Source organism: Emys orbicularis, chromosome 1 (genome assembly GCF_028017835.1).
Source record: "Emys orbicularis isolate rEmyOrb1 chromosome 1, rEmyOrb1.hap1, whole genome shotgun sequence".
In the NCBI taxonomy this organism is placed as follows: Eukaryota; Metazoa; Chordata; order Testudines; family Emydidae; genus Emys; species Emys orbicularis.
In genome coordinates this window covers 353,215,401-353,238,750 of record NC_088683.1, presented here as the reverse complement: position 1 = coordinate 353,238,750, position 23,350 = coordinate 353,215,401, and the positions used below count along the sequence as shown (strand labels likewise).

The following is a 23,350-nucleotide window of genomic DNA, read 5'->3' as shown; positions in this document are numbered from 1 at the left end:
TTCAGCTCCTTTTGCAACTATAATCTACTTCTGTGCAGCAGGAGCCCAAGAAACACTTTCTGTCCCAAGTGAAAGGTGAAAACTCCTTTTAAGTTCTCTTTTGAGGCACACGATTCAGTCACTTTGAGAGATTCGGAATCATTGTCATCTTCTGTTTCCAGCGTGCCCAGCGTTTCTGAGCTGCTCTTCGGGTGGAAGGCTAGCTGTCCCTGTGCCAAATAAGAAAGGATTAGGATGAAACAAATTAGCACAGACACCCATTTCTCACTTCACACCGAGTAACCCATGGATGTACGTTGACAATTCCCCATTTTAAATTCCTCACAAAAGGGAAAAAAGGACAAAAGAGAGTAAATTTCACTGTGATCACACTACGGCAAAATATACCTTCTGTTCATTGCAAAAAACATGTGAAGGCCAAATTTAAAATAAAAAAAAAAGTATGTTGCATGAGTTACAGTGCAACCATATTCTTTCTCTCCTTATTTTCCTCCCCCCGCCAGGTTCAGTTTAGAAAAAGGATTGAGTACAACACAGTCAGGTAAGTGGCCACAAAAGAGTAGCTGTCTTTGGCAAGAAGTCACCGCATTGACCCTCTCTGTCACCTTCTGCCCATTTCGCTCTGTCTCATAAAATGGATGTTGTTGGCGCTGTCTGAGAGTTCTGGGTATTGCTCCACTGAGATCACAAAGTAGCCGTCATAGCCCTGCACCCGGCCCGTGTTTAGCACTTGCTGCTTCTCCCCTTCTGTCCACGAGCGAATGCCCTCCTCCCCATCCCGCAGTCTCTGCTGCTCCCTGGCCCAGGCCTGGGCTATGGCACGTTGCCTGGCCAGCTCCAGCACGCGGGCTTTCTCCTCGTCCAAGGTGGTCCCATAACGGGTGTTTAGACACAGTGCTCCATACTGGAGCTGGATGTCTGTGTAACGTCTAGTCCTTCCACTGAGTATTGTATTGATCTGGGACACTGTAACGTTCATGCCGTTCTCCAGGGTTCTCCGCCCGCCACTGAGGCCCAGTATGGACAAGTCGCTTTCTGATGGCCCTTGCTTAACGAAATAATGTGTGTCCACTCCCTCAATGGTGAAGTGCAAGTTCTCCAAGTAGTGGGCGTTGTTCAGTATGGCTGCGATCCGGCGCCCGTCCTCATTGGCCAGACTGATGATGTCGGTGGCCACACGCCCATCCTTCATGGCAAACTTGACCCCTTTGCCAAAGACAGATCCTCCTGAGGCAAAGTTCTTGTTCTCCTTGACCGTCCGGCACCCAGCGATGCTGGAACTGTAGATCTGTTCAAAGCGCTCTAGGGTGACGAAGGCTTTCAGCTGTTTCTGCACTTCACACTGCACTCCCAAGATTGACTGGGAAGGGAGAGAAGGAGAGAGAGAGACGCAAATTAGAAAGAGATGCCGGGGGACTGAAAGGTATCGCTAGCACATTGGAGAGCAGAGAAATAACATGGTATGATCCAATGAGAAGAGCCAAAGGGTTCTGCTTCCTCTAGCTACTTCTTAGCTTTGGTCTGGAAAATAAAGTCTTTCTTTTTAATGAAACAACTGATTGAGATTCCTGTGCTTGCAGGCTATTCTCCCTAACTGCCATCAGGCCAAGACACTGAACTGAAGGTAACATCATCCCTCTGACAGAGTGGAACGCTGGGGTGGAGACGGACCCCACCATGGAAGGGAGATTATGGTTTAGTGGTGACAGTGAGAGACAGTTGCATTCTACCCCACTCCTTCTGTGACCTTGGGAAAATTAATTGCTCATGCTTCAGTTTTCCTCATCTGTAAATCAGAAATGATTCATAGCTGATTACCGGGAATCTTCTAGTGATTAATATTTGTAAAATGCTTTGAGGAAAGGTGCTCAATAAGCTCAAAGTATTTAAATAGTAACAGTTTCCTTCTGTTTTAACCTGGTTTTGATTCCACCCTGCACCTTCCTCCAAGGCTGCACATCACAGTGTGATCCTCACTCTGGCCAAAACACTCTTTTCCAGAGCCCCTCAATGCCACTTGAAGCATTGGCCAAAGTGGATATTCAATCGTCGAGTGAGGTGCTAACACTCCCCTCCCCTCACTGATACAGTACTCCCAGTCTTCCTGTGGGATCAGGTCCTTGGCTATTAGGACCCAATCTTGAAGCTCAATTTTTACAGAGGCAAAACTTCCATTGACATCAATGGGAGCTCTGCCTGAGTAAGAACTGAATAGGGACCACAGCCTGAGATCACCTGTAGACAGTTTTAATGCAAAGTGACTTTTGCTGTTAGCATATAATGGAGCAAATGCCCTGAGTGATTCAGCGGCTTATCATTACTGCAAAACGTCTGTAGCAACATACTCATCCATTGACGGGAGTGCCGTCTTCTTTCCTACTCCAATTATCTGCTCAAATTTCACAAAAGCGAGATGATGCCGTAACAAAAGTCTCCTGTCCCTGCCAAGGGCTTAATTCAATAAGGTAACGACAGCCAGCATTAAATATAGGTTACAGAGGAAAGGGGGCCACCCTCACTTTTTTTTTAAAGTGAATTTAATAGCTGTGAAAGTTGCTGGCTTAACAGCCCTGGAAGCTGAACACTCCTGTTTTCCTCAATATGCCTTAGCCCTTTCCTGGAGAGACCCTTTTTTTGGGGTGACAGAGGACGATTCAGACTCCATGATTAGTCTAACTTTGGCGTCTTGGCTGAGTCAATGCTAATTTACATGGGGCTGTTATGAGCACCTGTCACTGAGGCATGTGATCGAGCAGATGCTCTGTTTTGCTGTTACATATTCGATTTATAATATTCTAGCAATGAGAGGCTGAACGGCTACAGGACCATCTAGTGAAGGATCTCAAAGCTTTGTACAACAATGAATGAGGTTAGCCTCGTAATGCCCAAGAGGGTATATTAACAGCCCCATTTTAGCCACGAAGAAAGCGAGGCACAGATGATTAAGTGACTTGCTAAATATGTCACTAGAAGTTTGTGGGAGGCCCTATGAGGCTAAATTCTACCTTGACTATCCCCTGAGCGAGACACCTGAAAGCAGCGGGGTTGTAGGCGAACTCCATTAGGACACAATGAGACCAGTGATAAATGTGGCTGGATAAGCTTGTCCTATCGCTTTGGTCTGGAGGAACAGGTTCTCTGGGGAGGTTCTAGCCTGCCCTCCTTTTCCCAGGCTTGTCACAGAACAATAAAAGCTATGCCTGTGTCCTGAGCTATTTCAGCTGCCATCCCTGTCGTGATTAGGGACGGAAGAGGGGCAAGAATAGTAAATCCCACTGTTGTTAAACCCGTTTTGGGACTCAGAGCTAAACTGCACGGAGAGTCTAATAGGGTGGGACCTGGTTTGCCTGTTCTTAAATGTGTATCCCAGAACTCAAGATGATGAAGGGCTTGCTAGACCAGCCTTCCTCATGCAGGACTGGTCCCTTCCATTTATATGTAGTGCACTATCTGGTCTAGTTCTCAACAGCCAGGTGATGGGCCTCCCTCACGAGACTACTGAGTAGTTTACTTCATTTCACTGAGAGGAAGGGTACTGGTGTTCTGGATGTCCAGCCAAACCATGACCTTTATAGATGCAGCCCCACGTGAGATTCCCCTTCACTGGCCTCGCCATTTAATTCTGGACAAACAATTCTGGGTTCCATATTGACAAAGTGCTCGTGCCCTTCAGAATCAGGATGCCCTGGAGAATTTGCATAGCTGCATTTTTTCCCTTCTCCATTCCTCAGCTGTTCTGATTACCAGCTGGCGTAGTGCTGGGTCCCTTATTAATCAACTCCGAGGTTCTGCTGACACGGCAAGACACAGCTGAAATGTAACTTTGCCCCATCCTGCCATAGCAGAGCAGGGCAGATATTCTCTGAATCAGGGAATACTCAGGCAGACGGCTAAGTTAAGGTACAGACAGACTAAATGTCCTTGTTTTTTTATCACCAACGCAGGCCATTAAATACTAGATTTAAAATATGTGTTTAGCCTCCTTTGTGTTTTTAAAACACACGCCTTTTCCTTGACATAGTAATACACAGCCTTTGTGAGGTTCATGACGTGACATAATGTTCACTGACTCATATGGCCATCATCGTTCAAAAATAAAAAACAAAACCCAAAACACATCTGGACATAATGGCTAGACTGAGGTTTAGTGGGAGTGCCCATGATATAACAGCATTAGCACTTACCACCTTTCACCTAAAGATCACAATGTACCACAGGACCTCAAACATCTTGCTCGTTTTGTCTGTATTGTCTATTTCTAGCAAGGACCATCTCTTCCTTTAGCGTTAGAAAGCACCTCACCGCAGGAGTAATTTCAATCAACAATAAGGAGGTGCAGAGAAATGAAGGGACTGCCCCAAGGTCCCACAGTGAGTTGGTGGCAGAGCCAGGAATACAAACCAGGTCTCCTGACTCCCTATTCTGTGCCCTACCACTGGACACTGCTTAGAGCTATAATCATTCTAGCCAAGGAGTAAACTGAGGGGTTGCCTCTGAGCAACACAAGGCACTTGTGCTGGCTCGCAGAGGGGCTTCGCTGTGGTGCTGCTCTACCATTCCCAACTTTCGCTACCCAGGGACACAAGCAGGGCCGGCTCCAGGCACCAGCCCACCAAGCTTGTGCTTGGGGCGGCACCTGGAGGGGGGCGGCGTGGCGCTCCGGCCGCCGGGGAGAGCGGGGCCACGGCCGGGCTCGCCGCCCTCCCCCCGGCGCTCTGGCCGCCCTCCCCCCCGGCGCCCTCCCCCCGGCCGCCGGGGGGAGAGCGGCGAGCCCCAGCCGGGGCTCGCCGCCCTCTCGCCACCCTGCCCCCTGCGCTCTGGCCGCCGGGGGGAGAGCCGAGTCCCGGCCGGGGCTCGCCGCCCTGCCCCCGGCACTCTGGCCGCGGGGGGAGAGCCGAGCCCCGGCCGGGGCTCGCCGCCCTCCCCCCCGGCGCCCTCCCCCCGGCCGCCGGGGGGAGAGCGGAGCCCCCGCCGGGGCTCGCCGCCCTCCTCCCAGGGCTCCAGCCGCCCTCCCTCCCTCCCCCGCGGGGGGGGGGGGGGGCGGCAAAAAAGCCAGAGCCGACCCTGGACACAAGTCTGCAAAATGAGGTCTTCCACGTGGCAGCGCAATGCATTATCACTCATCATCATTAAAAACGTCTCGGTTAACTTGAAAGTGAGTCCTATAATATGGGAGGATTTTGAAAACTGCTTAATTTTAAGATCTGATGACCTTGAGTGTATCCCTTTAATAACAGAGTGTATTTGGGAAAAATCATCTTCATATATATATATATATATCACAACCTCAGCCTGTATGCTACTCTGTGAAAAGGGGGGAATGCAAACAGATTATGCAGAGTTCAAAGAGACAGCATATCCCTGCCTTTGAAATGCTCAATCATTTCTGTTTCATCTGACAACCCATTTTAATGAACTAGCAAGGAAGAGAAACATAAAATTACCATCTGAGCTGAAGATGGCATGGAGCAGAGTTCTCTAAAAATGCTGTAGCTTTTGGCAACTGTAACCCAGAGGTACAGTGTAAAAACAGCATTAAAGCAGGAGGAAGTTGTGGTGGGATTTATTGGTTATTTTATTTTAATATTTGTCACTATACACAACTGACATCTCTATTCTGGGTTTGTTTTTCCTTCCAATCTTTTTTAATCAGATGCCCTTAGGTGACATTTTACTTTATCTAGTAATGACCCATTGGAGACTGATCTTCATTGTTTGTTTGCTGCTGTACAGAGCTCAAGAGAATAGTACATTACAGCTAGCTTGGAATAGCCGCTTGTATTTTGCCTGCAGTTCTTGAAGATTTAAAATACCACAGCTAGCTTCTATCATCTCTTGTTTTTAAATAGTGCCTTTCACTGTGATATCTAAAGCTTTCATTTCCTATCATAAATAGCCAAGATGTGAAAGAAATTTGAACCCGTTTCCTCGTTTCTCCTTGTACCAATATACCATGGGTGTATATTTCCCTTACTAAAATATGGGCTGATTGTTGACTTGCTGAGTCTATGCTCTGACTAAGGAAACTATATGGAGTGACAGTAGTATTGTAGACTCAGGCAGGTATACTATGGGAGCTCAAGAACTGGGGAGAGGCACTGAGACCTCAGTCTGTGTCCAGTACCCCAAGTAAAACATCTTTGCATTAGTTACACCAGAGACTTGCCTCCTCTATGCCCCCTGGCACCACTGGAAAGGGGTGAAAGTGGCCACTGGGTAAGTAAAGGAGCTTAGTTTGGCTTTATTACGCAAAATGATCCAGACACAGGGTAGCAACTGAGTCTGCTTTGTACTATGACTGCAACTGTAGTGATCCACAGAAAGAGCGGAGTGTCAATAAAAAAGCTATACAATAAAGTGGCTTAATCTGTTTAGTTTATCTAAGAGAAGATCTAGAGGTGACTCTCTCATGGTCTCCAAATACCTACATGGGGTAGAGATTTCTGACAGCAGAGAATTCGTTCATCTACCAGAGAAAGGCATAATGAGATCCAATGGTTGACAGATGACACTAGAAAAATTCAGATTAGAAAGAAGGCACAAATTTTACCAGTGAGGGTACTTAGCCACTAGAACAACTTATCTAGAGACCTGGTGGATTCTCCATCACTGGCAATATTTAAGTCAGGACTGCATGTCTTTCTGAAAGATATGCTATAGATCAAACAAAAGTTACGGGCCCAATGCAGGGACTCTTGAGTGTAATTGGTTGGCCTACGCTACGCAAGAGGTCAGAGGAGATGATCTATCATTTGTGTTTCATCTTACAACCCATTTTAAGGACCTAGCAAGGAAGAGAAACAGAAAATTACCATCTGAGTTGAAGATGGCAGAGAGCAGAGCTATGGTTCTTTCTTATCTTAAAAATCTACTGATCTGAATTTTGAAGGTGCTTGTTTTGATAATTTCAAAATGTTTCTTTACAACTTTGACCTTTAATTTTTTTAACCTGTTTTTTTTTTTAGTATAAATTAATTAAAATAACCAAGAAAAAATAAATAATAAAAGAAATTACCTATAAGAGTTTCAAAACTTTTTTTTCCCAGTTTTTGTTTTTTTTCGGAATTGGGAGAGTTGTCACACTGGACCCTTTCTCGTGAACAGGTTTGGTTTTGACACACTGGCATTTTCCCAGAAAAAACACGTTTTGTCAGAAAATTCCTGACCAGGCCTATGATTTAGTTGCCGAGCTTTAGGCATTAAGTTTGTGGCCTTTAAGTTTAAGTCATTCAATCCAATTAAAACAGACTTAGTGCTTGGAATCTCCCATCGCCGTGGGCGAGGGAAGCATTATGATCCCCACTTTGTAGATGGAAGAAACTGTTGCACGAAAGGTCAACTTCTACCCCTTCGTGGTAGGCCCAGAGCGCTCACTTGGGGTGGAACTGGTGTGGCTTCAGTGTGGAGGAGGGGCAGGGACAGGATGCAGTGAGTTTGTACAGGGATTGTGCATCTGCGCTGCAGAGCCCACCTCCATTTGGCCCCATGGAGGAGGATGGAGCAATGGCAGGCCCGGTCCGGAGAGCTGTCACTATGTCGATCCCCTCGGCCTCACCCATTTCCTCGAGGCAGGAGTGTTAGGGCCACAGGGGCTGCAGTAGGCTCGGTGGGATCTGAGAGCACTGCAGAGATTCCCAGCATCCAGCCTGGGCACTGGGGAGAGGATTTCCCCCCACGTGACACTGCACAGAACCCAGAGTTCCTAAATCCCAGTCCTGTGCATGAACTCCAAGGCCATTTCCGTTTTTAACTCCCGACAGAGAAAAATAAGGTGGTTCTTGTTGGGGAAAAAAGGGTTGGCCCCGTTTTAAAGCCGACGGGATGGGCAGAATGCACTCCTGATCGATCAGATTGGGCAGGCCGGAAGAGTCAAGCCTTGTGGATGTGTGGAGGATCCTCCCCTGGGGAAGTTACTTTAGAATACACAACAGCCTACTTCATTCCACGGCCAAAACAATACAGATCAGCCTCCGCCTCCTACAGTGTGCTGAGGAAAGCCAACAGCTGAGCAGGACTACCCTTCCCCTGCAGCCAACGCTGCAGCCAACAAGCCCCAGGTATCAGAGCCCCCGTGCTCATGAGACCGAGAGCAGTATAGTTAATGAAATGATGACTGATTCCAGCCCCCAGCCCCCCGCAGACAGAGCTGTACGAGCGCCCGCAATTACTCGGTAATTCGACAAGACGAAAGGGAAAAAGAAGCAAAATTGGATTCAGGTGCTGCAGCTCTGCAATATGCCAGAGGTCACGAAGCATCCCCTGCTGGCCAATAACATTGAACTTGTTCAACAAACAATTTAGTGACAGCCTCACAGTCACAGGCAAAAAGTGCAGCACAAGAGAGTATTGGATTTTAAATGTCACTCTGGAGCTGCAGGGGGATAACTAAGCTAAGCTGAACCTAGTGCAAGGTTTATGGCATGCTGGATATTTCCGAGCTGGGGGATGCTCAAACTCAGCATTAGGTCTCCAACCTCCCATCCCTGCAAGGCAAGTACAGCCCAACATTATGGAAGGAGATTCTGGGATCCTGTTATGTGCTCCGAAGATAAAATGAAGTGTCTGTGAAGGGTTACTTGCCTGGTTCTTCTCTATTATTCACCCTTCTCAGAGAAGGGAACTGATTCTGATCTGTTAGGCCATTACAGTGATGTGAATCAGAAGTCGCTCCACTGGCGGCGTGGAGTAACTCAGAATTTACATTGGTGTAACTCAGGGAAGTATCTGGCCCACTGAGATCTGGAATCCAAGGAGTCAGAGAAGGGGAAGATCTGTTACACAAGCTAGTTGATACCATTGGAGCTAATGCAGCATTGTCTGCAACAGTATATTTTCCCGTGCCTTGCCCAGACTAGTTTTAAATGAGCCCAGTGATGGGACGTCCACCACACACCTTGGAAGGCCATTGCACCGTTTAACCAGTCTAACTTGCAGGAAGTTTGTCCTATCCACTGGAGAGTGCTGGCTCTGAGTTTGTGCTGGGCTATTCCTAGTGGGAAGAGAGCAGTAGGCAAGACGCTTGGGTTTTAAGTGACTTTTGTTTTCAAGGTGCTAATCCCATTTTGTGCATGCAGTATCGGCCACCAAAAATGAACTACAAGCATCCTGATTTAGGCCTGAATTAGTGTACAGTGATTTGGGACAAAATCAAGCCAAGTAAAATTTAAGCTGTCAGGAATAGCTTTCTTATGGAGAGACCTTTTACACTGTGGAGTAGTTTCCTAAGGGAAGTAATGGGAGTTCTTTTGCTTTTAAAACCAAACTGGACAAAGCACTAGAAAATATATTGTAGAAAACAATTCTGTCTTGGGGCATGGGTGGATGATCCAACAGGTGTTTTCTATCAGCTCTGATTCCTTGGTTTAGGGAGCTAGCATGTGATCTGTGGTAACAACATTTTTTAAGAAAAAAAAAACGGTACAGATTAGTTTTGTTCAGCAATCACCAACAAGTATCACAGAAAAGACCCACGGCTGATAAAGACCTTCAGATGGGATTATTTAGTCACATTTCATTACTGAAGTGGGGAGGGACAGCAGCTACTCGCAGGCTGACTTTCACTCAGGTCCCTTGAGCATCTGCAATAGCAGACTGATTTTAATTTCTACAGTGAATACTGCACCTGGATCCCATGGTGACAAGTGCCATGCCGGTGCCTAAAATAGACAGACTACATAGTCACATTGCTCACCTTGCTATTGTCCCACTCTTGGGTTTTCATCTGCGTGTGGATAAGCTCATATGATGGCTCCATTGCATCCGTATCTGGCTTGGGATATCCAGGGATAACATTGTGTAGTTGGAAACCAAAGGTTAGCAGCCAGCTGTTGACATCTGGGATGTGAGAGAAGCATAAGTAGGATTTTATTGTTATTTGTACTGCAGTAGAGCCTAAATGTCCCAGCCACTGACCAGGACCCCATTGTGCGAGGCGCTGTACAAACCCAGGACAAGACGACAGCCCTGGCCCCAAAGAGCTTACTACATTTCATGCATACGAGTAACACCATCAGAAATGATTATTTAAAGTATCACATTCCAAAACTATGGAGGATGAAGGAAATTACCAGAAAACCAAACAGCATCCAGGCCAAGTCCTCCACTTTGCCACACAGCTGAAATATACATTTTGTTAAAAATGTTAAAGGCCAAAGCAATCTTTCTGGCTCCAAAACTTCTCAGAGTTTGTAAGGCATCATGCCCAAGAATGGTGCTACGCAGAGCAAAAAGCACAAGAACAAAAATATAATAACAAAGGTCGAGCTGCCTAAGGATTCAGATGCTCTAGGTGGCTTTGAAAAATCTCAGCTTTAATGTTGGTCACCCGGAAGCATCCCAAGTGGTTTATAGGCTATGGGATAAATTGAGGTGCTCATGAGCCAGGACATAGAGGTAGGGAGTGGCAGGGCAGAAGTACTGGGCACTTGGGGCAGGATCTGAGCGGGGGCTCATGATATACCTCTTAAAGATGTATCCACTGCTTGTGTCGGTAAAAGCCACATTTTAATTTAGCATAGGTAGGTTCCTATAGTAACATTTTTTTTTCAGTATTGTTTAAAAACAGCCTCCACATGATCATTCCATTTACACACATTGGGTCTGCCACAGTCAAACTGACCCTTACATCGTGAGCAGCGCCATGTATATGATGGTCAAACTCAGTGGAGTACCGTTCAGGAAGCTCTTTTATTCTGTACTATGATAGAGGGGGAATGTTGGAACCGGAAGGGAAGTGATAGCAAGCCCATTGCTTGGGAAGCTGAAAATTATACCGGAGAACACGCTACTAGATGAACCACAGGGAACATTCCTACTTGGGCAGGAAGACGGACTCAATACCCTGGTAAGTCTTTTCAGGCTCTAACATCTTCGATTCCAAGGCTAACAGGAAAGACAGCCGAGTGAGTAGCTAGCTGGAGAAAATAATAACTCACTTGGCTAGCTCCTGGATCTGCCTGGCAGCAGCATATAAAAGACTTCCCTATTTATCTACTTCAGAGCATATGATGATTCTAACCTCGCTTATCTCCGTCGACTCCAGAAGGAAGGAAGAAAAAACGGACACTACTATAATCACCAATAACCTACCCGTCATTTATCCAGCCTCTGAATACCATCCTTTGCTGGGAAAAGCTGAGGGGATGAGGGTCAAAGTTTAATTAACTATCAGCTCCCAAGGGGTTTAGGACTTCCATATTGTAATTAGCATCGTGTTGGTGATTCATTCATTTCAAGCTCCAGTGTATCAACAAGAGGTTTGCTGTTCATTTCATCAAATTGAGTTGACACTAGTGGGACATTCTGGATGAGGGGATCTGTTAAAAAAACATGGCTTTTTCCCCGCATGAGTTTAAATGCGTGTTTTTGAAGAGACCGTTGGAAAACCATTAGGGATGGAAATGACAAATAATGTGCTTCCAGATGATTGGAGAATCAAAAGCCAAACAAACACACTATCTATTGCTTGTTTTCTTGCAATCCAAAATGTTGAGTTTGGGCGTGGGTCCAGAAAGCCCTTGCATTGATCCGTGTGGAAAGAGGGATTGCTGTAATAAAAACACGTTTGTTCTCTCACCACACAGACTGTTTTAGAAGTGTCTTTGGAAGGAAGGGGAGGTGTGTGCTTCGGGGGGGGGGGGGAGGGCGGAATAAAGCTTTGTTTGATTATTTTTTTGTTTGGTGATGAGGCATCCCTGTTTCCAAATCCTCCTAGTGTGAAATGAACAGCTTTGATATGCATATTCTGGACCAGGTGGCCAGGAGAACAAAGTAAATCTATATAGGGCAGAAGTTATTCACCAAACGTGTTCAAAACAGTGTCAAAAGGGGCACAGAGGGGGTTGCTGAACAGCAGGAAAATATGTAACGTCTGAAAAGATTCGATCCAGTCTTTGTTGGTTGCTTCTCACAAATCTGACTTTGAAAACATCTGTAAACAGGATTTGCTCTTTTTTTTGGGGGGTGGGCGGAGAGAGTCGGTTGGAAGGAACAGGAAAAAATAAGTAGGTGGAAGGAGAGGTTAACAGAATGGGGGGAAATATTAATTTGCCAATGGCAATGACACCTTTTTTTCTTTTTGAAAGAAAAGTACATTTCACATCACAGTTTTTTTCAGCAACAGTAGCCCTGCCAACACATTTCACAGCACATTCATTTGAGGGCACTGAAAGAGACTGCTTAATGCAGACACGTGTAATGGAAATGTCAGTTCAATCCATCAGGCTTCCCGATGTTGGCAGCAAAGCTCTGCGTCACGAAGTGTACGATTGCTAAAATATTCATGTTGAACAATGGGCCTCTCAGAATGTAAATACCTGCTCTGCCCACTCTCCCTGCCGCACGCTCCCAATTCCTACACACGAGCTTGGAAATCGTTTACTGGGAGACTGAGGCTGGTCTACTCTGAAAATAGCGTCTCTCTGGGATGTGAGAAATCCATAACCCTGAGAGATGCAGCTATGCTGCCCGAACCCGAGGTATAGACAGCACTATAGCTAACTACTGCCTTCCAGGCAGATGAATTAACTACAGTGACAGGGGGAACCCCTCCCATCACTGTCGTTAGTGTCTACACTGAAGTACTATAGTGGCGCAGCTGTAGCATTTTAAGTGTAGACACAGCCTGAGGCTTGTATCATTGGTCTGTGTGCGTGCACCTGCATGGCCTCAGTGAGCCAGAGCATGCGAAGGGGTGAGGAAGGATGCTGCCCCCCCCAGTGTATTGGCAGGTGTGAGCGCAATGGCTAAGGAATCCCCATCATATGCGATGTGCAGCGTAGAAACCTGGGAACGTCAATGAGAGCTCTGTACACGGACGGATGTGCAGGGTTGGACCCACTAATAGTCAGAATCCTTTCGGCGCTGTCAGACATCGCAGAGGACACAAACAAGGCTCTGATATCCCTGTCCATCATGCTGTTTGCGGAGCGGCTCCCTGGTTGTGTTTCATGACTTAACTTTTTTATGAGGATAGGTTGTTGGACTATTGTTCAGCCCCCCCCACTCTGGAGGACCAGCAGGCTGCTTTTTTTTGGTCAGCTCCCTACCTAGGGTTGCCAACTTTCTAATCGCACAAAACCAAACACCCCTGCCCTGCCTCTTCCCCAAGGCCCTGCTCCTGTCCTACCCCTTCTCCGAGGCCCTGCCCCAGCTCGCTCCATTCCCCCTCCCTCCGGCGCTGGCTGTCCTCCCCCTCACTCACTTTCACCAGGCGGGGGCAGGGGAGTATGGGCTTTGGCTGGGGGTGTGGGCTCCAGGTGGAGCCAGAAATGAAGGGTTCAGGGTGTGGGAGAGGGCTCCAGGCTGGGGCAGGGAGTTAGGGGATGTGGGGGGGGGTGAGGACTCCAGCTGCGGGTGCAGACTCTGGGGTGGGGCCGGAGATGAAGGGTTTGGGGTACAGGAGGGGGCTCCGGGCTGGGGCAGGAGGTTGGTGTGTGGGGGGGGGGTGCAGGTTCTGGCTGAGGATGTGGATTCTCGGGTGGAGATGGGGATGAGGGGTTTGGGGTGAAGGAGGGGGCTCCGGGCAGGGGCAGGGAGTTGGGGTGCAGGGTTGTGGGTGAGGGCTCTGGTTGGGGGTGTGGGCTCTGGGGTGGGGCTAGGAATGAGGAGTTTGGGGTGCAGGAGGGGGCTGGGGTAGGGGGTTGGTGTGTTGGGGGTAGGGGCTGGCTCCGGGAGGGAGTTTGGGTGCAGGCTGGGGCAGGGGGTTGAGGTGTGGGAGGAGGTTCGGGGTGCTGGGTCCTGGCGGCACTTCCCACGGCTCACATGAAGCGGCCGCCAGGTCCCTGCAGCCCCTAGACGTGTGGGCAGCCAGGGAGGCTCCGTGCGCTACCTGTGCCCGCAGGCGCCGGCCCCGCAGCTCCCATTGGTCGTAGTTCCTGGCCAATGGGAGCAGTGGAGCTGATCCTCAGGGCAGGGGCAGCGGGCGGAGCCTTCCTGGTCGCCCATGCGTCTAGGGACCTGGCAGCTGCTTTCAGGAGCAGCGTGGAGCTAGGGCAGGCAGGGAGCCTGCCTTAGCCCTGGGCCCCTGCTGCGCTGCTGACTGGACATTTAACGGCCCAACCTGAGTCGCCAGGGTCGCTTTTTGACCGGGCATTCTGGTGGAAAACCAGTCACCTGGCAACCCTATCCCTACCCTTTGACCTGTCTGGCATTGGTGGCCCTAAAAGGAATTAAAATTCCCACTGGCATCGCTCTTAGGATCACTGGAACACACAAACCTTCCCATCACATCAAGATCCAGTTCCTCAGGAAAGGCCATTCACGCATGACTTTTTATCTTCAAAGAACTTTGCAGGCCTTGTCTACACACAAAAGTTCTACTACTTTAACTAGAGTAATATAAAGGAATACAACCCATCTAGTGTGAGCGCACTTGTACCGGTACAGAAGTGCTTATGCCAGTATATCTAGTCCTGTTTGGGGAGGGGAATAAAAAATAGAGTATAAAGCATCTTTATACCAGTATAATTGTGTCCACACTAGGCCTTGTATTGGTATAACAGCATCAGGAAGAAATCACACCCATAACCAACATAGTTATACTGGTATAAAAAATGTGTGTAAATCACTTGTACAAAAACTTTAACTAATCATCTTCACTGCAGCAAACTGACACTGGGCTCATGCTCAGAACTGGCAGTGGTCACTTATGCACCAGTGACAGGTTTAAGGTCTCATGTGGATGAAAATTGGAAGCTTCATGCCATGGACACACCTTTGCTGCTCTAAAAGGTACTGAAATATGAAAGATTAAAATCTTGGCATTAACATTAATGCCAACTCTCATGATTTTTCATGAGTCTTGGAATATGTGGTGGTGTTCTTAAAGCCCCAACCCCTGGAATCAGGTGATTGCTTGAAAAGCTCAGCTTTCATTTAAAAACAACAACCATAAGCTTCTAGCCCTCATGGTTGTGGGGAAAAGCCTGAAGACATGTATCCTAAAGGCTCTAAAAAGAATCCAGAATTTTCTATTTTTAAAATCTCACGATTTTAAATTAACTGATGATTTTAAAGGTTGGACTCCTGATTTTTGAATGCTGGGGTAGCCAATACTGTTACTGTATACGGAAAAGCGGATTTAGGTCTTTTTAGAGGTTTTTAAAATTAATTATAATTTGCCTCTCCCTAAGAGTTGTATACAGTTGACTCATGGTAACTGAGTCACTTTTTTTTTTTTATAGACCAGAAGATACAGAAAAGAGTCCTGATACAATATTTTAAAACCCTTTAAAACAGCTTTCCTATCAAATATGTGGCACATGCAGAATACACAACAGTGTGGTTGTTAAAAAGGTTTTGTCTGTGCTCATTTGGAATGGCCTACACAAACACACACACACAGAATATATATTAGAGAAGTAAGCTCATTAATTTCATCTGATGAAATCATATGATCGTTAGCTCTGAGTGACTCAGGTCTCCTAGAATCTTTTCTGCTGAAATAAATTCACTTTGGGGAGCCATTCTTCTCACTTTTAAACAACTGCTTAGTGGATCTGTTCTGCTTATTGACATTAAGAAAGTCCCTAATCTTTCCATATTTAAGTATTAAATTTAAGACACACAGTACTTGTTTTTGCTGGCTTTTAACAGGCAATTGTTTACTCTGTGGAGTGGATTAACTGTATTGCTATTTTAAGGGGCTCTATAATGCCGTGCTATGATAAAAGGTTAAGGTTGCTGTTGCCATTTTGCTGAAACAAGCCTATACGCAGCTTATAAACGCAAGCAAGTCTCTACCGCAAAACTGTGTAAACAAAAGTTATCCATATACAAATGAGAGGGGTTATCAAGATGTTGATCAGAAACTAAGCTGGCATCGTTTGAGGAAATGAACAATCGGAAACAAAATAGAGGGAAACATAAAAAGAGCAGGAAGGAAGAAAAAAAGAAAACCTGTTGGGTAGATAAGCAGTTCTTGGCTTAAATGTTTCATGAGTACTGTGTATGCAGCCAGCGATCCAGCTGTGGAAGGGTTAAAGGTGACCTGCAAAGGAAAAATATATTGGGCTTGTGCCCTCTTTTGTTTATTTATGTGCAAAGAAGAACTGAAAAGTTTGGTGTGTGTTTCTGTTTTTTTAAATTCTGTTTGTTGTTTTACATTAGAAATTCAGGCCGGTTTCTAGTCTGGAAGACTCTATTGTGTTTTCTTTTCCTTGCTAAAGAGAAATTCAGTCCCTGTCTAGGCTGGAAGACCCTACAATGGCTGGATCATTGAAGGAGAAGAAACCTATCCACCACCTGAGCAAAAACCAGCTTGTGTATACACTAATTAAAAACAAACCGAGAGAAGTCTTACCTGTCATGTAACATTTGATATCCTGAGCGTTGCTAATAGGGTTGTTGTTTTTGAACATATAAAGGTTGAAAGGCATTATGTTGTTGCTGCTCAGATGTTTCCACATATCGTGATCTGGGCTTGTCCACCGCCCAGCTAACACATCATAGTCTCGCCGCCCCATGTGGATGAGCTTAGTGAGGGGGTCGTACAGACCTCCATGGTATCCGATGATGACCTGGAAATTGGGATTGGTGTCCATGTAGATCTCCCCGTATGCTGTGTACAGTATCTGCTTGATCATTAAGCCCGTCCCGCTGAAGACTGCCAGAGGGGTCCCGATGTTATCACAGGCTATGTAGAACTCATCTCCGCTGCTGAGCTCCATTGCAAAGAGGTGGCCTTGGAGATCATAGTAGAGGGAGGTGATCTCGGAACTGGAATGGTTGTACAAATGGGTGACCTTAGTGGGGTTGGTCAGGTCTGCATAGAAGAACTGTAAATGGTGGCCATGAGCAGTTTTGCTAGAAACTCTTCTTCCGAGGCCGTCGTAGCGATATTTCACGCTCCAGCCACTCGCTTTGTTGTACGCTTTGATGAGCAGGCCTGCTGAGTTGTACTCAAAAATGTCATTCCCCCTTTGTCTCAGGAAGCCATCTTCGTCCATTTTGTACTGCACATCCCCCAATCTCGTAATCCTGTCCCTGAGGTCATACCTTAGTGGGGTGAGACGGGCACTGTTCCCAGGACTCAACAAATGGAGGTTTCCATTGAGGTCATAACTGTAACGCCAGAGTGGTTTGTCATTGATAGACACTGTCTGCAGTTGGCCATCAGCATCGTACTCATAAGAGTACCTCGTTGTGTTTGCATACGGTCCGACCTTCAGTTCCTTCTTCACCACTCTCCCCATGTTGTCATACTGCACAGTCATCCAGTACATGAGCGACCTGAATATTTCATACTGGACCTCCTTCATCCTGCCATAGGCGTCGAAGTGCTTAGTGTGAGTCATGACAGCGGTGGTGATAATCTGATTGATGTCGTAGTAGATGACCCCAAATTTACCAAACTGCTCCGTTTTGCCTGACACGTCATCGTATCTGTAGAGATCGATGGGTAACGGTGTCTCGTTGATCACTGCTTGCATGCTGGTCACCCTGAAGCTGTTATCATAATTGTAGTCGAAGCGTGCATTCACCATGCCTTCCTCGGTGAAGCGGAAAATCTGGCGGTCAATGAGTGGGCCTATCTGCCTGTATCTGATAGTACAGGTGAACCCTTCATTCTGCAGGTTTATTGTCTTCAACATGCCAGCAGTTTCATCGTAGGTGAAGCCAATCTTAGTGGTGTCATAGAGCATTTCGGCTAGCTTGGACAGCTTGCCATACTTGTAGATGACACGCCTCCCTGTCCCCAAGTAGAAGGTGTGAAGGAGTTGCCCTTCCTCAGTGAAATCCTGAATGACGGAGGCGTTGCCCTCTGGAGGCCGGTAGATGTTCCTGTAGTATCCGATGGACCGGATGGTTTCTAAGGTCTGCCGGGCGACATTAGGCATGGTGACGGATGACAATCGATCATTCTTATCAAACTCAAAGATGTACTGTCGCTGGCTGTGGAGGAGCAGCACCATGGACTAGAATTGGAGGGGAAAATGAATGAATTATTTTCTTAGTTTTAAGGCATGATCATTCTAAATTTTTCAGAGAGGAAAATATTTCAGGACATGGGTTGTCTAGCCTCCACCTCATAGTGCATATGTGGCCAGCATAATTTAAGTGACCTGCAGACCTCACAGAGGAACTAATATGTGGCCAATCGCCATCTGGCCACTTTACTTGGTTGATCCTCTCCTTTCCCCTCCCCTCTGTCTCTGTTTTATACTGTTCAGCGTCAGCTCTTCGTGATGGGATTTCTACCTTATTTGGTGTCTGTACAATACGCAGCACTTAAGACACTGCGGGTGGGCAACAGGAGAAATAATAATTATAACAATAACCTTAAGTAGCGAGAGGTACACACACAGCGAGAGACTCACTTCAGTGTGAGCAGATGTGGTCAGAAGAGAATGAGGAAGGGTAACAGGCACTGGTGTAAGGTTTGGACTAAAGGCACAGAACCAGGGACCCCTTGTTAGGATTGATTCAAAAATACCCCCAGCCAACTCTCCCAAGTTCACTTCCCCATTTGCCAACATGGGGCAAACAGCTTGACAAAACCAAACAGGCAACCCTGTCTGTCTGCCGACAAAAGAAACTCATCTGCTACTAGCCACTTATTGCAAATTTCTTAACTCAGTTCCCTAACTCACTTGCACGTAATGCACATACCGGAATACAGTTTGACGCTTTAGCCTCATTTATTATTTATATCATTGTAGAGCCCAAATGCAGGACGTCACTGTCCTCGGTGCTGTACAAACACATAGGCAGATACAATTCCTGCCCCAAAGAGCTCACAGATGGATTAAAAGGAGGATGGATGATATTATGGTTAAATCTACTGATCCCTGCAGCAAAGAGAAAGGCATTTCCCACCACCAAAGAGCATTACATAACCGGCTAGGTGGATTGGTCTCTCTCCTTCCCCACCTGTCCCTGCCACACTTACTTCCTATGGATCTTTGCAGAAGGCAGGATGCTAGACTTTATGGACTGTTGGTTCTACATTGTGTGGAACATCCAAAATAAGTCCCTACCGTACTCTTATCTTTATTAGCAGTCATGGTATCTGTAACTTGACTAGAATAGAATTTGTCTTTACTGGAGGCATTTTATTACATCCAGCTCAGCAAAGGACTATTGCATCTAAATAATCAAAGCTTTGCAGGGTCAAAACATACGCAGAGGGGAGTGGGGTTGGGCGGATAATATTGCCCTTTGGGGATAGTCGGTGCTAACTTTAGCTGTCGTCTGGGCTTAGTTTCTAGTTATATGCACCTTAAAATAGGTAGATTACATAGATGTCTGTGTATTAGACTCTAAGGGTCAGATCCTCCATTGGTGTAAATCAGTGTCACACCACTGAAGTCAAAGGAGTGAAGTCAATTTACGCCAGCTGAGAATCTAGCCCTAAGTTAGCAAACACAGTGAGTAGCCGTCAGAAAGCGACAAGAGGACACATACCTTCTCTAAGTAAGTGTAGCTCCATGATTTTCCATCAGCAAAGATCCTGGATATAATTCTGCCAGCCTGATCGTATTCCATCCTTTCTGACATCGTTCCCCTCTGGATTCCTGCAATGTGTCCCCCTGGGGAATAAGTCACGTTAACTCCATTCAACCTGCTGCTAGGAGACCAGAGGCTAGGTCTGCCTGCTTGGTCATACAGGATCCGTAGAGTGAACTTGCGATGGTCATCGTAGATTTTTTCTGTTCTTGTCACACGATCAAAGTCGAGGGACAGCAGGTTTCTGTTGTGAACCTAGAGGGCAGAGGAAGAAAGAGAATTAGAAAGGCACAAATGGTTTTATGTGGCAAATTATAGCCCCTCCCCCACCAAACACTCTTTTGGATCAGTCCCAGTACTACACAGACCTATGTATTAATTGTCTTAGGGCGAGATTTTCAAAAATATTCACTGTTGGCCTAACTCTGCTTCCACTCGTCAACTGGCGTTGTAACCAGTGACTTCAGTGGGTGCACAGTTAGGACAGTGTTGGATGTACCGCAAAACCATCACACATCCTCTGCTCACAAGGGGCCTAGAACTACTGCAGCAGAGATGACGTAAGTCTGCATGAAGATATGCTGATACAACTTTGCTGGGGAAGCTTGCAAGGTGCTTGCCTGAACTGTGCTGGGGTCATCCAAGTCCCTTGCTTTCATGGATGTCAGAGTTCACACATTTAAAAAAGGACATGGTATTGAGTCATTGTGGTTGCAAACGCTGCAAGGAACAGTGTGGACGATTCATCAGGTACAACTCGTCTCTGGAGTCAGTCCTGAATCAACTGGAGGTACAGGCTTTCCTATGAAATGTAATATGGAGGCCCTGACCATCTGTAGTCATTAAAGACCTCATGACCCTATTGCCAACAAGAGTGGGGATTGTTAACCCCAATGTCCTGGCCAATCCCACCATAGGTAATTATATTCCTGTTGCCTCAATTCCCTTTGCACTTTCAGTTGAAGGCCAGATCATATATATTTCAAAGGTAAAAGGAGAAATGTATTTTTGTTCAGAGACCGTATCCCAAAGAACTACAGATAATAACAGATAATACACTACTGTTTAGCTATGTGTGTCTACGAATTTATAAAGCCACATTACTGTTGTATCTAAGCATTGTGCAAAAACAAAAAATACACACATTGAGAGCTGGCTGGTAGGGACAATTATTCCATCCTACTCTGGATAAAATCAGGACTCCTAAATTGAATGAGATGTGGTTCTCAGCCCTGACCTAAGTTTGATCTTGGACTGTTACTTTTCAGTACACTTCTGAATTCCCTGTGGTTCTGTTTTTGGGAGGGAATACAGAGTTAAATAGCTAACAGTAGAGGGAAGAGAAATTATTTCGTCTAGGCAAAAGGAGACAAGATACAGTTTGTCAATCAAAATTTGAAATGCAGGAGTGAGAACTACAGGAAGGCTGTTCCAAACAGTGAGACAGCGCACGAGCAGGAACAATACTGCATGCCATTAAGCAGAGAAGGCCAGTGCCAGAGAGGACAGAGGAGAAAGAGACCAGAACTATGAAGCAAGCTGGAGATAAGTCTATGGATGGTTCTTAGAAGCAGAAGGGCAGTTTTAAAGTGGATCGTGAAATGCACAGGGTAGAGAAGAGTTGACTGAAGAAAGAAATGATGTAATGGTGCTTTTGTGTGAGAAGGTGGGGGGTGTTCTGCACATGATGGAGTGTGGAGAACTGGGACTCAGGGAGGGCAAAGGAGAGACTCTCAGTAGCTGAGGTGAGAGAAAGTAAAAGGCATGGATGGGCAAAGATGGAACTGAGGCAGGGGTGTGCATGTGCGGGCGGAAGATGAAGATCTCCAGATAAAGAAGATATAGGAGGAAGAGGAAGAGAGGGCAGTGTTGATGATGACACCAAGGTGATGGATAACAAAGGTAATGGAGGGTCTGACTTGAGGAAAAGAAAGGGCTAATGTGGAACCAAGGTAGATAATGCTACAATTAAACGTGCAGCAGTGTTGAAAATAGACTGTAAATGGGTAATGGGAGAAACGGGAAATCAGCCAAAAGCCCAGCCTCCGCTTCCCGCAGCTCCCATTGGCCAGGAATGGTGAACCGTGGCCACTGGGAACTGCGGGCAGCTGTGCCTGCGGATGGTCAATGTAAACACTGTCTCGCGGGCCCCCCAGTGGATTACCCTAACTACCTTGACGGGCCACGTGCGGTCGGTGGGCCGCAGGTTGCCCACCAGTGCCGTAAGTCTTTACACAGGCAACATCCCATTAGCTTCAATGGGAGTTTGCCCAAGTAAGGACCAAATACGGACCTCTAGATCTGGCCCAGTAACAACATGTTATTTCCTTAGATTTATAAATCTAAATCTTGTGCCAACCCTCTGTCCTGTGAGCTTGACCCTGAACGATACTGAATGTCATGGCCCATCAACGCACTTGACCGTGGGACAGCTTTTTAAAGGTTTTAAGGCAACTAACTCTTATTTAAATCAATGGGAGTTCGGCACACAACTACCTTTAAAATCTGGTGCCATGTACTTAACCAGAGTCTTCAGGACTGAGATCTAGGTGGGCAGCCCCTAAATTTTAATCCAAAATATACTCTTCCCACCTTTATACGTAATTAAATATCCTCCAGTTAATGTGAGGGACACTAACATAAACCCCAGGCTCGCAGCCCAGAATAGATCGATAAAACAGGTGAGCCTGCTTTGGAATCGCAGTGTCACTCATAACCAGCATTTACTTCTAACCTTCTTTTTGGGCTCCCATAGCTAAAAATATTGTCAAAATAATACGCATCAACATCCTCTGGAGCCAGCCTTTGCATGCGAGTTATAAAGCCCTGAAAATGAGGATTCATAATGAAAATGAAGAGGCAACCTTAACTATAAGAGTACAAATGGCACGTCTGTAATCAGAGCTCCATCCCCAGGGGTTGACTGAACACAATTGCACAGAGAAAAAATATCGCTGGCATGGAATTCCCATGGCAAATAAGCTGTGGTTATCGGTGTGTCCGAGTCTGGGCTGGTTCTCTGTATAGATATTCTGGGGACGAGGTCAGAATGCTTTAATTGTTCGGTAATGGTTAGCAACATCATCTCTGAGATCTCTGCACTAACGCAGGCTGTGATGGGAGGTAGTGTTGTGACAACTAATGTTTCCGTGGCTGCTATCTTGCAGCCAGCATCCTGGTGAATATGAGACTATTCTCAATGGGTGCTTCCCTGGTTAAATAAATAAAACGGATTAAGCAGACAGCTCTGTAATTGTCAGCCATCCCACGTGCTCCACCGCCAGAGATTATTTTACATCCTTCTTTATTAAAAAGTTCATGCTCGTAAAAAGAAAAAAAAATGAGCTACATTATCAGGAGCAGTGTTCTAGCTAACACTCCAATTTGGGAGGGAGCCTGCGCACTGCCTTTTGTTATTGGCGGAGTGGAGTTTGCAGCCAGCCAACCAGCAAGGCCATCAATCTGTTGCGCCGATAGGGCCAATTAGAGCATGGAAGCTTTCATCGAGTCCGTGCAGGATATGTAAAGGTAAAGGTTTGCTGCAAGGGCTGCAGACTGATGCAGCAAACAGTCAGGTCAGCAAAGCTGGAACTACGAAGAAGGCTGACAAACACTGTTACACGCAGTGGATCAGTGAAGCTGAAAATTAACACGTGTTAAGGGCCAAATCCTCTCCCCCCTGTGCAAAGCCTGAATATCCAGGATCTCCGATGGATAGATTCCTTAGCTCTTCCTTCCGCAGGCTTACAGAGGGGTAGATCAACTAGTCTGTGACTACGCTTGCACCATGCAGCCGGCACCCTCAATACGCTGGCTGTTATGGCTCGTGGATCAACATATTATTTATTAATTATGTTTATTATGGTAGCACCAAGGGACCAACTAAGAAGGGGGCTGGACACTA

General features: G+C 46.4%; 1 protein-coding gene across 4 annotated transcripts in view; it reads right to left on the bottom strand.

Annotated features, from left to right (window-relative positions):
- Window positions 1-601: 601 nt before the first annotated feature.
- TENM4 (teneurin transmembrane protein 4) overlaps window positions 602-23,350 on the bottom strand; it is a 427,958-nt gene continuing 405,209 nt past the window's right edge. For all 4 annotated transcript variants that reach the window (XM_065406816.1, XM_065406791.1, XM_065406800.1 and 1 more), the window contains 4 exons: window positions 19,405-19,701; window positions 16,301-17,915; window positions 9,692-9,834; window positions 602-1,360 (listed from right to left, as the gene is read on the bottom strand). In XM_065406816.1, coding sequence (XP_065262888.1) covers window positions 602-1,360; window positions 9,692-9,834; window positions 16,301-17,915; window positions 19,405-19,701 — 2,814 coding nt within the window. The remainder of the gene's footprint in view (window positions 1,361-9,691; window positions 9,835-16,300; window positions 17,916-19,404; window positions 19,702-23,350) is intronic.